Source organism: Salmo salar, chromosome 22, assembly GCF_965601325.2.
Source record: "Salmo salar chromosome 22, fSalSal1, whole genome shotgun sequence".
NCBI classification, from domain to species: domain Eukaryota; kingdom Metazoa; phylum Chordata; class Actinopteri; order Salmoniformes; family Salmonidae; genus Salmo; species Salmo salar.
Window position 1 is genome coordinate 44,986,580 of NC_138312.1, and position 12,641 is coordinate 44,999,220.

Here is a 12,641-nt window from a genome sequence, read left to right on the forward strand (position 1 = left end):
AGCCAGAAATCTTTCTTATTGAGAGGGGGTGAAATACTTATTTCCCTCATTAAAATGCAAATCAATTTATAACATTTTTGACATGCGTTTTTCTGAATTTTTTTGTTGTTATTCTGTCTCTCACTGTTCAAATAAACCTACCATTAAAATTATAGGCTGATAATTTCTTTGTCAGTGGGCAAACGTACAAAATCAGCAGGGGATCAAATACTTTTTTCCCTCACTGTAGCAAGTAAAACACTGGAATGGTAGATTTGTAGTAGAAGAAAGTGCAAAGTAGAAATAGAAATAATGGGGTGCAAAGGAACAAAATAAATAAATACAGTAGGGGAAGAGGTAGTTGTTTGGGCTAAATTATAGATGGGCTATGTGCAGGTGCAGTGATCTGATAGCTGCTCTGACAGCTGGTGCTTAAAGCTAGTGAGGGAGATGAGTGTTTCCAGTTTCAGAGATTATTGTAGTTCGTTCCAGTCATTGGCAGCAGAGAACTGGAAGGAGACACGGCCAAAGGAGGAATTGGCTTTGGGGGTGACCAGAGAGCTATACCAGCTGGAGCGCGTGCTACAGGTGGGTGCTGCTATGGTGACCAGTGAGCGGAGATAAGGGGGGACTTTACCTAGCAGGGTCTTGTAGATGACCCGGAGCCAGTGGGTTTGGCGATGATTATGAAGCGAGGGCCAGCCAACGAGAGCGTATAGGTCGCAGTGTTGGGTAGTATATGGGGCTTTGGTGACAAAACGGATGGCACTGTGATAGACTGCATCCAGTTTGTTGAGTAGGGTATTGGAGGCTATTTTGTAAATTACATCGCCGAAGTCGAGGATCGGTAGGATGGTCAGTTTTACGAGGGTATGTTTGGCAGCATGAGTGAAGGATGCTTTGTTGCGAAATAGGAAGCCAATTCTAGATTTAACTTTGGATTGGAGATGTTTGATGTGAGTCTGGAAGGAGAGTTTACAGTCTAACCAGACACCTAGGTATTTGTAGTTGTCCACATATTCTAAGTCAGAACCGTCCAGAGTAATGATGCTGGACAGGCGGGCAGCTGCAGGCAGCGATCGGTTGAAGAGCATGCATTTAGTTTTACTTGTATTTAGGAGCAGTTGGAGGCCACGGAAGGAGAGTTGTATGGCATTGAAACTCGTCTAGAGGGTTGTTAACACAGTGTCCAAAGAAGGGCCAGAAGTATACAGAATGGTGTCGTCTGCGTAGAGGTGGATCAGAGACTCACCAGCAGCAAGAGCGACATCATTGATCTATACAGAGAAAAGAGTTGGCCCAAGAATTGAACCCTGTGGCACCCCCATAGAGACTGCCAGAGGTTCGGACAACAGGCCCTCCGATTTGACACACTGAACTCTATCAGAGAAGTAGTTGGTGAACCAGGCGAGGCAATCATTTGAGAAACCAAGGCCATTGAGTCTGCCGATGAGGATGTGGTGATTGACAGAGTCGAAAGCTTTGGCCAGGTCAATGAATACGGCAGCACAGTATTGTTTCTTATCGATGGCGATTACGGTATCGTTTAGGACCTTGAGCGTGGCTGAGGTGCACCCATAACCAGCTCTGAAACCAGATTGCATAGTGGAGAAGGTGCGGTGGGATTCGAAATGGTCGGTAATCTGTTTGTTGACTTGGCTTTCGAAGACCTTAGAAAGGCAGGGTAGGATAGATATAGGTCTGTAGCAGTTTGGGTCAAGAGTGTCCCCTCCTTTGAAGAGGGGGATGACAGCAGCTGCTTTCCAATCTTTGGGAATCTCAGACGACACGAAAGAGAGGTTGAACAGGCTAGTAATAGGAGTTGCAACAATTTCGGCAGATAATTTTAGAAAGAAAGGGTCCAGATTGTCTAGCCCGGCTGATTTGTATGGGTCCAAATTTTGCAGCTCTTTCAGAACATCAGCTGAATGGATTTGGGAGAAGGAGAAATGGGGAAGGCTTGGGCGAGTAGCTGTGGGGGGTGCAGTGCTGTTGACTGCAGTTGGGGTAGCCAGGTGGAAAGCATGGCCAGCCATAGAAAAATGCTTATTGAAATTCTCAATTATAGTGGGTTTATCGTGTGTGACAGAGTTTCCTATCCTCAGTGCAGTGGGCAGTTGGGAGGAGGTGTTCTTATTCTCCATGGACTTTACAGTGTCCCAGAACTTTTTTGAGTTTGTGTTGCAGGAAGCAAATTTCTACTTGAAAAAGCTAGCCTTGGCTTTTCTAACTGCCTGTGTATATTGGTTTCTAACTTCCCTGGAAAGTTGCATATCACGGGGGCTGTTCGATGCTAATGCAGAACGCCACAGGATGTTTTTGTGTTGGTTAAGGGCAGTCAGGTCTGGAGAGAACCAAGGGCTATATCTGTTCCTGGTTCTACATTTCTTGAATGGGGCATGCTTATTTAAGATGGCGAGTAAGGCATTTAAAAAAAAAGAACCAGGCATCCTCTACTGACGGGATGAGGTCAATATCCTTCCAGGATACCCGGGCCAGGTTGATTAGAAAGGCTTGCTCGCTGAAATGTTTCAGGGAGCGTTTGACAGTGATGAGTGGAGGTCGTTTGACCGCTGACCCATTACGGATGCAGGCAATGAGGCAGTGATCGCTGAGATCTTTGTTGAAAACAGCAGAGGTGTATTTGGAGGGCAAGTTGGTTAGGATGATATCTATGAGGGTGCCCGTGTTTACGGCTTTGGGGTGGTACCTGGTGGGTTCATTAATAATTTGTGTGAGATTGAGGGCATCAAGCTTGGATTGTAGGATGGCTGGGGTGTTAAGCATGTCCCAGTTTAGGTCACCTAGCAGCACGAGCTCTGAAGATAGATGGGGGGCAATCAGTTCACATATGGTGTCCAGAGCACAGCTGGGGGCCGAGGGGGGTCTGTAGCAGACGGCAACGGTAAGAGACTTGTTTTTAGAGAGGTGGATTTTTAAAAGTAGAAGTTCAAATTGTTTGGGTACAGACCTGGATACTAGGACAGAACTCTGCGAGAGGCTATCTCTGCAGTAGATTGCAACACCGCCCCCTTTGGCCGTTCTATCTTGTCTGAAAACGTTGTAGTTAGGGATGAAGATTTCAGAGTTTTTGGTGGACTTCCGAAGCCAGGATTCAGACACGGCTAGGACATCTGGGTTGGCAGAGTGCTAAAGCAGTGAATAAAACAAACTTAGGGAGGTTATAAGCAGCCAGCTAGCTTCATCTGGCTAGTGATGCTTGACCGGACCGTGTTATGTGTTGTGAAGCTAGCCACAATAAGGATTAGGCACAATAGTGGAATTTGCGGTTTGCCTTGATAATAAAAGTATGTAATTGACAGTGATGCAAATTAATACAAATAGTAGAATTGGGCATAATTCTACTATTTGTATTCATTTGCCTCACTGTCAATTACATACTTTTATTTTGAAGGCGAACTGCAAAGTCCACTATTGTGGCGAATCCTTATTGTGGCTAGCTTCACATAGATGGGTCTGACCACCATTAATCAAATAAGATCTGTCTTATAAATTAGGGTAATTTTAGATGATGACACCTAGCTATGTAGTTAGCTAGCTAACTATAGCTACTGAAACAGATTGTCGTTTTGCTATGTTTTGTGGAAGAACATTGTTTGCATCCATGAGCTAGCTAGCTTTTTTTTATGACCAGCACTGTAGGTGCGCGAGACAACTTTACCAGCATCATAGCATACGTATCAATGAATCGTTGTGACATGAAATACGTGTGATTGTGTAATACCTATGTAAAAGATTTATGAACGCGTTAAATTATTATGTGAAGTGCAGTCATATTCAGGTCCTGATTGGTCAACAAGCTTATTTGACACTTCAAATAGTGTTAGTTGACACGTCAAATAGTGTTAGTTGATGTGTATCTTTTTTGACATGCAAAGACCCAAACGGCGTTCCATAGAAACCCTGGTTGGGAATGAATCGACTGAATAAATGATCAATGAAACAGCACAGCAAGTAAGTGAAAGAAATAGGTTTTGATTATGTTTTACTGGTAATGGGGACATATGTAAATGCCAACAAAATAACTTTCTGGTGTGTGTGTGTGTGTGTGTGTGTAACCTTTATTTAACTAGGCAAGTCAGTTAAGAACAAATTCTTATTTGCAATGACGGCCCGGACGACCCTGGGCCAATTGTGTGCCGCACTATGGGACTCCCAATCACGGCCGGATGTGATACAGCCTGGATTCGAACCAGGGACTGTTGTTACACCTCTTGCACTGAGATGCAGTGCCTTAGACCGGCTGTGTCCATGTGTGTGTGTTAACTATTTAACTGTATTAGAATGCTTAAAAGGCAGCTAAAAAAATTATATCGGTTATCGTATTGTTTTTTTTTTGGCAAGGAAAATATTGGATATCAGTATCGGCCAAAAATGTCATAGCGGTGCATCACTATCCTATCTCCTCGCCTCCTTCTCAAATGTCTTGTAAGGAAAGGTCCAGGGTCTCCATCAGATCTTCTCCAATGGGTTTGGAAATGGAGGCAATAAGAGACAATGTGAGGAATTGATGAAAGATGAATTAAGAAAGAGCCATGCTTTTTCTCAGCCATCAATCTCTGGGTTCATTATTTAAATCTACTGCCCCCTACTGGATTGGCTACCACACTACACTAGATAGTGTCTTTGTGTCCGAAATGGCACCATATTCTCTAAATAGTGCACTACTTTTGGCCAGAGCCCTATATGAGCCCTGTTCAAAAGTAGTGCACTACAGAGGGAATAGAGTGCCATTTGGGACATCACCTATTTGTCTTTAATCGCCCCATGATACTGATGTAGTGAATGTGTCGGTTGTCTCCCCCAGGGTTGGATGGGAGTACGTCTGCCTCTGAGAGAGAGAAACTCATCAACCAGTTCAACGACCCAGAGAACACCTCCACATGGGTCTTCCTCTTGTCAACAAGGTAATAGACTGTACAGACACACTGATACACACACTGATACACACACATAGAAATGTAAGTGAAATAGCTGTGGTCTGATGAGCTCTGACCCTTCTAGTAATTATATTTCTATGCTTATATATTCTTCACTCAAATACACAACAAACGCTCTGTTTACTACACAGGCAGCCCAATTATGATTATTTTTTTCACTAATTGGTCTTTTGAACAATCAGAACAACTCCTGCCTATAATTGGACAAAATATCAGAATTGCGCTGCCTGTGTAAACACAGCCAAATACACTGAATTAGACACTCACGCACACAAAGATATTTATTCACATACATTGGATATATTCTCCCTTCCTTTCACATACACTTTGATCAGCCATTCACATACACAAACACACTTGTGCATTTTGTTAATAAGCCTGGGTTGTGACTTGCAGGGCGGGCTGCTTGGGGGTGAACCTAATCGGGGCCAACCGGGTGGTGGTATTTGACGCGTCATGGAACCCGTGTCACGATGCCCAGGCGGTGTGCCGGGTGTACCGCTACGGCCAGAAGAAGCGCTGCCACATCTACCGCCTGGTCTGTGACTTCACCCTGGAGAAGAAGATCTACGACCGACAGGTCTCCAAGCAGGGCATGTCTGGTAAGAGAGAGAGGGGGAGGTTAGGTTGGGAGAGTGGGGGGTGACGGTGCTCCTGTGTGTGTGACAGGGCATGTCTGGTAAGAGAGTGTAGTGTGTGTGTGGTTAAATATATTGAATGTGGGATGGCATGATATTGAAGTTGAAATGCAAATGGCGGCATAGTACAGGGGAATCTCAGTGGTCAGTAACACACTGTGATTGGTTATGTCCAGTGGTCAGTAACACACTGTGATTGGTTGTGTCCAGACCGTGTGGTGGACGACCTGAACCCGGTACTGACTTTCACCCGCAAGGAGGTGGAGTCGCTGCTGCACTTTGCAGAGGAGGAGCCTGACCCGGCCAAAGCCCCTCTGCAATCTCATGAAGAGATGGAGACGGTCATCAGCCAAGCCTGTCAGATCTACCCCCACCTCATCACTAAAGTACACTCACTCACACATACACACACACACAGATACACACTCACACATATACACCGTTTATTAGGTACACCCGGTACTAGATTGGTGTACCTAATAAACTGACCACAAAATATATATATACACACCGTCATGTCATGGATAGTGTATTAATATGGTACACACACACACTAACATCCCTGTTGATCTGTACCCCACCAGGAACCCTTCCATCATGAGTCTCTGCTGGTGGACCGGAAGGAGTCCAAGCTTACTAAAGCAGAGAAGAGAGCTGCTAAGAAGAGCTATGAGGACGAGAAGCGTGCCTCTGTGCCCTACTCTCGCCCCTCCTACGCCCACTACTACCCAACCAGCGACCAGACTCTCACCAACATCCCAGCCTTCAACCAGCGCAACTGGCGAGTCGTCCAATGAATGCGTTATCCTACCCCTATCACACAGCATCCCTAACCAATCCTTCACCAGCGCTGTGTAAGCCTGTTAAGCAGGCCTAAACAACAGCCTATCCATACAAATGATCCTTCTAGCCTCCAAACTCTACCATGCCATCTGCAGCTATCATTAGTCTAGAAAACTGTCCCACATCAGACTGTGTAATGATATGATCCTCATGTGTTTTTCAATCCCCTAGGCGTCCCATAGCTCGGGGTGATGAGAAGCCTATGGCCAGCGTCCGGCCCGTCCAGTCCACCCCCATCCCTATGATGCCTCGCATGGCGGGCATGGGCATGGCCGGCTCCAGCTCCGGGGTCAGCTTCCCGGTCAACTACCTGCAGAAGGCCGGTGTCTATGTCCAGAGGATCGTCACTACCACTGGTACAATACATAGCCCTGCAAGGACAATAACGTTTTAATTGAATTGGTACTGATAGACACTGATACGCTTGGTAAGGATCCTGTTCATTAGGGCACATCGTGTCAAAACGTTTTGCCACGTACAATGAAAATTTGCATTTCTTATTGGACAAGGTCAGATGGTACTTCCCTGTTTCGGAGTGGTTTCTTTTGTTTTGTGCCTAATGAACACGACGGGTTAGGAGTTTTAGGAATAACTCCTGGTCTTGGTTCAGGTGAAATGCTTTGGGGCTGCATTAGGATAGACCACTGATATAGGATCTACGTCCCAAATGACACCCTATTCCCTATAGAGTGTATGCTACTTTTGACCAGGGCCTGTAGAGAATAGGGTGGTATTTGGGATACTCCCGTGGTATTGTTTGGAAATAATTGAACTCTTTCTGTTTGCCCCTTCAGATATAGTGATCCCTGGAGCCAACAGCACCACGGATGTCCAGGCACGTATCGGTGCAGGAGAGAGCATCCATGTGATCAAAGGGTCAAAAGGTGATAATAACATATACTGTAGAAGATGTACCTCATATCTACCTGCATGGGTAGTTCAATTAATTCTCTACATACTCTAATCGAAATACTGTGCACACCTTGGAGAGCGGTTTACAATATCCACATGGACACCTGAATTCCCAGGTTGTTATCTCATTTATATAAAGGGCTCGATACTTTAACCTAAGCATCAAAACTGACTGGTGCTTCCCTGCATGCTTATTTTTATGTTTCTTACTTTTCCTTATTTTTTCCTGAATATTTGTATAGTTTTAGTAGCTAATGTCATGAGAGGAGATCATTCAAGTAAGCATGTCATTGCATTGTGCACACTTCCCTCTATCCTGTGCATATGACAAATCAAGTTTGATTTGATATCCGCCATTAACTGCTGTCTTCCTCACAGGTACCTACATCAGGACCAATGACGGGAGGATTTTTGCCATCCGCTCAGGGAAGCTCAGCAGAGCAGTGCAGGGAGGATCTGCTACTAACAGAGGTGCACTATACATACACAAAGTACTTTACATTACATGATGAGGAATCCATGTGACAGGATATGACAAAACAAAGTGACTTGGTGTTCAGACTACATAGATAACCAGAGAGGACCTAGTCCGGAGCCCTGCGGGACACCTGTGGTGAGACAAGATCAACATGCTCAGTTATGGGAATAATGACTCTTTTTACCCTCCTCTTTGCCGCAGGTTCCCAGGCTTCCCTGCTCCACGCCATCGGTAACGGCTGTTTGTCTCCCATGGAGCGCCAGCGGCTGAGCCCCGACAGCGCATCGCGTCCCTCCACCCCCGAGAGCCCCGAGATTCTCAGAGAGCTAAGCCGCTACGCCGTCAACGTGGATACCGTCGCCATGGGCAACGAGCTGCCATCGGACATGGTTACAGGGGATGGAGAGGGAGGGAGCAGAACGCAGCAGTACAGTCAGAACACGGAGTCGGACCTCAGCCGGCAGCTCAGAGAGGACATCGGAATGAGCATCAGCGAGGCTCTGCGATGCTCCAAACGCAAGATGGCCGCAGCAGCGGGTGGACACAAGCAGGCGGGGGGCAAACGCAGCTCATCTGCAACCGGGTTCCCGGGTCTTTCCCTGGGTAGTGGAGGGCTCAGCTTCCCCCCCCTGAACCAGGCCCTGCTGGGGGGACACATGAGCCACCCGATGCTGATGGGAGGCAGCTCCTCGTCCCCGTTCCTCCAGTCAGCAGGACAGACTCTGGGAGACCTGCAGACCATGTTCCCCTCGGCAGGGACGGATCTCCTCAGCCATGCCTCCTCAGCCACAGGAAACAATGGACACCTCCCCTCATCCTCTACCTCCTCCTTGTCCTCCACTTCTTTTTCCTCCACCATTAACACCATGCCCATGTCCTCGGCCTCAACATCCTCCTCCTCCTCCACCCTTCCCCCCTACCTGATGAACCCCAGCGTGACTGGTCTGCTGTCCCCAGGCTTCCCTCTGAACTACAGTCAGTCCCTGCTGCCTGAGCCCACGATGTACCCCAACACCCTGGGAGGAGGCCCGGCCAGCACTGGAGGAAGCTCCAGCTTCCTCTCCCACTTCCCATCTTCCCCCTCCAGCCTCCTGGGTGCAGCGCTCAGCCAGCCCGACTCCCACCAACTAGCCACGGAGAACGGTGGCAGCAGCTCGGACGATGATGTCATTGAGGTGACAGGACAATGAGCATTCTTAGACCCTGACAAACCCCCACCCCAGCTCTAACATGGCTAACCTTCATATCCCCCCTACACACACACACACAGACTCTCCCATGAGCGAATGAGTGAGAGAGAATGAGTTGTACCTCATGTGCTTACCAAGACAGAGTAACAAATCCTTATGCTGAATATCTTACTGAATAAGAGACTGAAGATTTGCCCGAGCCCCTGAGGTTGGTGAGGCTGAGCACTAGAGACCATGGATGGGAATGGATTGACATTTTGTTGAGAGGGACCAGTTGAGATGAACATGGGGCTTCCAAGCACTCCCTCTCCGGCTATATCTTCTAGCATTGCCCGCCATCCCCTTATTAGACCCCCATGACGATCTCTGAGGCCAGTCAGGACACTGTCTGATCTGAGCTCACATCAGATGGAACTATGTAATCATCTGTTGGACTGTTTGCATAATATTTTTTTTTTTTAAGTGCTTTTAGAGTCGTTAGCTGTTTGCTAGATATTGTAGCGTCCCCCTGTTGGAAAGGATGACAAGACAATACAGTATATGTGACCTGGATGTTTTGATTCTACTAATATTCTAAACTGATCTTGTTGATATTTTGTAAATGGTGGTTATAATCATTAGTTGTTTATACAGAGAGTTCAGACTGGGCCAGGGTTGAGTTAAAAGTTCAAGGGGAAGGGTTGGATAGAGAGACGGTATGTTCTTATTATCAAGTTGTCATAATGACGGCGACGCCCTTAGCTTGGTTGCCGAGGCGGCCATTTGAGTTACTTTTATTTCAAAGAGAGACCTTAAAAGGTCAAATGAATGTACATCCATGTCAGCCTTTTGATAACACGGGGGCTGACCTGGGTGGGTTCGGACAATGTGTTCTCATTCGTTCGTTTAGCCTTAAACGACACTAAGGGGTCTTTTTCTTGAATCTTAGCATTTACACCTTTAGTACACCCTTTCCCCTTCGTAAAAACTTCAGACAGAACTACTGAGCATCCAGACAGGTTGGTGTCCAACTCAAGGGACAGGCTCCACTAGCTCTAGTCCAGAGCATTACGTGCAGCTTGCCAACACTCCGCAAGCTGGACATAACACCCTGGACCAGAGCTATAAAAACACTAAGACACTTGCACTATACAAATAGGGATATGGATCATATACAGTCACAAACAGTTTATAGATCTGGGCCCATATTTATCAAGTGTCTCATAGTATGAGTGCTGATCTAGAATCAGGTCCCCCTGTCCATCTAATGTTTTCATTATGATCTAAAAGGCAAAACTAACCCTAGATCAGCACTCCTTCTCTGAGACGCTTTTATAAATACAGGCCCTTAAAGCATCCATTGGAGCCATAGGTTTACTCTGTAGCATGACTGGGTGTATACCTGCAGAAAGCCACAACCATTTAGCTACAGTAGTTAACAATGACTACGGTAACCCACCATGGACTGTGGCCGTTTGTGTGGCGTAGTTAAGCCAGCCCGTTGTGTGGGTATGGATGGATTGATGGCCTTACCCAATGAGAAGCAAGCAGCACACAGGAGTAGCCTGTCTGAGGTAGCTAGGTGTATCCCTGACCGCACGGCAGACAGACAGTCCGTGTAAGTAGCTTCTCTCAGTAGTGTATCTCTGTAGCTCTACAGTGCTTTGGGTCTGTACTGGTCTGTGCTGTTCTGTGGTTGGTTGATACGTTTTTCTTTCTGTGATGTCATCTCAAAATCATAACGTGAGGGGAATGGATCGGGCCTCCAGGTTATTTTTCTCCACTGGAATTGTACATGGAACTCAAGTTGGGCTATATATATATATATATATATATTACCCACGTTTGTGTCGAGTTTCAGTTTAGTCTCAACTCCCTATTCCACCTATTTGACGATAAAAGAATGGGGGATTCCACCACACCCCTCACAACCTCAACTCTACCCACCCACTACCGCTTACTTACCTGTCCTTATCCTTACAGCCTGTTTCTAGTCGATCATGTATGTTGGATGTTTTCCTCACCTCGCAACCTCCTTAACCTTTTTCTAGTTGGCCCGGTCTTGTGTCCATCAAATGATTCAGCCAATCATCCCAGTCCTTTTAATAGAGATGATTATTTCCTTGATGGAGGAAGAAGCCCCATCATCCCTCCCGATCAAAATTGTTTTACTGTGCTTCTTTTTTTGTTGTTTTAAGTGTCATCATGAGGAGAACGTGATCCATATGTTATTTTTAGTTTTTTTTAGTAGCAATGTTCTTTTTTTAACATCTTGATGTTGGCTCGCCTCTACTAGTTTGTCCTTTTATTTCAATGTATGAATTTACCAAAATTATTTATTTATAATGATCTAAATGAATTCATCTGTCTTTTTTTTTGTACATTATGGTCTCGTTTTTTATTCTCTTTTTATCCACGTTGATCTTTTCACCAGTGTCTGTGAAAGAGCAGACCAGTGTCGCAAACTGACTGTGAGAGATCAGGTCAGTCACCACATGTATCCAGCATAGAGGCGAGCATAAAATGACGACTGTGTTACTTTGTTAATATTATTTTAACAGTGAATAAACACTTATCTTGCGTTATTACATCATTTTGATTGTGTATTACACTGATGTGATGCTCTTTGCGCAGATGTTTTTTGAACATATATTCACATGGAAACACAAACCAATATGCTAAATGTATTTTTATTGAAATTGCAAGAATTATGTTCAACTCAACCTTCAATTGGACTCTTGCAGCTGGGAATCTGTGAAGGGTAATGGATTTGGATATGATGAAAAACTATGCGTATGTCCTTATAGTAAGACAGGTGCGGGAGTTGCAGATAGGATGGAAGCAAATACTGCACAGCTTTTTGACACTACATTGCAGTCAGTCTACCACATCAGTAAATATGACATCTTACGTATTTGACTGGAATTTCATACCTGAGTGTTAAAACTAGTACAATATTAGCAGATATCTGGTCCTCTGGTTTCAAGAACTGCCATTTTGGGGGCACAGCACAAGTGTCAACTTTGGAGAAAATAAATGAATCGCAAGAAATGTGCATTGGTCCATTCAAGCCTAAAGGCAATGCAAAGAAAACAAAGCAGCAACATCAGTAACGAGCTGGTTACATGACACCATAAAATATTAACATTATCAACAACCAATATCACCACTTCCTGAGTTTTAGACACAAAACCGGCTTTCCTTTTCTCCTTGGCTCTCAGATACAAAATACTACTTTACATTACTAAATACTTCCAAAGACATCCCTCCGCTGGCCACCCAAAAGAACCGTGAAGGAGATGAAGGACTGAGGCCTGTCATGAAAAAAACATCCACAAAAAGGCACATGATCGGCAGCAATAGCGCTCTCTCATGGACGCTTTGTGTTGCACATATGAAGTTAGTAAGTATACACTACTACATTACTGTGTAATTCTCTGCCATACAACGCTTTTCTACTAGGCCATGCTGACATGTGCTATCCAATTCTATCCTTATTGGTGATTCCATACCACTTCTTTGCTCAAAGTAAAGTTAACACACAATTTGAAACCATTACCAAACTATGAAATGCTCTTCCACTTAGTTCAGGAGTAGATGTGACAAAATCAAAGTTGCACCATTGTAAGCCACCGATACTTTTGGGCATTAGGCAGAATGC

General features: G+C 45.3%; 1 protein-coding gene across 1 annotated transcript in view; it reads left to right on the plus strand.

The window, feature by feature from the left end:
• LOC106583438 (helicase ARIP4) overlaps nt 1–11,568 on the plus strand; it is a 35,364-nt gene extending 23,796 nt beyond the window's left edge. The window contains exons 15-22 of the mRNA XM_014167597.3: nt 4,808–4,907; nt 5,337–5,542; nt 5,789–5,964; nt 6,163–6,359; nt 6,593–6,777; nt 7,216–7,305; nt 7,712–7,804; nt 8,013–11,568. Of these exons, the coding sequence (XP_014023072.3) occupies nt 4,808–4,907; nt 5,337–5,542; nt 5,789–5,964; nt 6,163–6,359; nt 6,593–6,777; nt 7,216–7,305; nt 7,712–7,804; nt 8,013–9,001 (2,036 nt within the window). The 3' untranslated portion in view covers nt 9,002–11,568. The remainder of the gene's footprint in view (nt 1–4,807; nt 4,908–5,336; nt 5,543–5,788; nt 5,965–6,162; nt 6,360–6,592; nt 6,778–7,215; nt 7,306–7,711; nt 7,805–8,012) is intronic.
• Nucleotides 11,569–12,641: the final 1,073 nt, after the last annotated feature.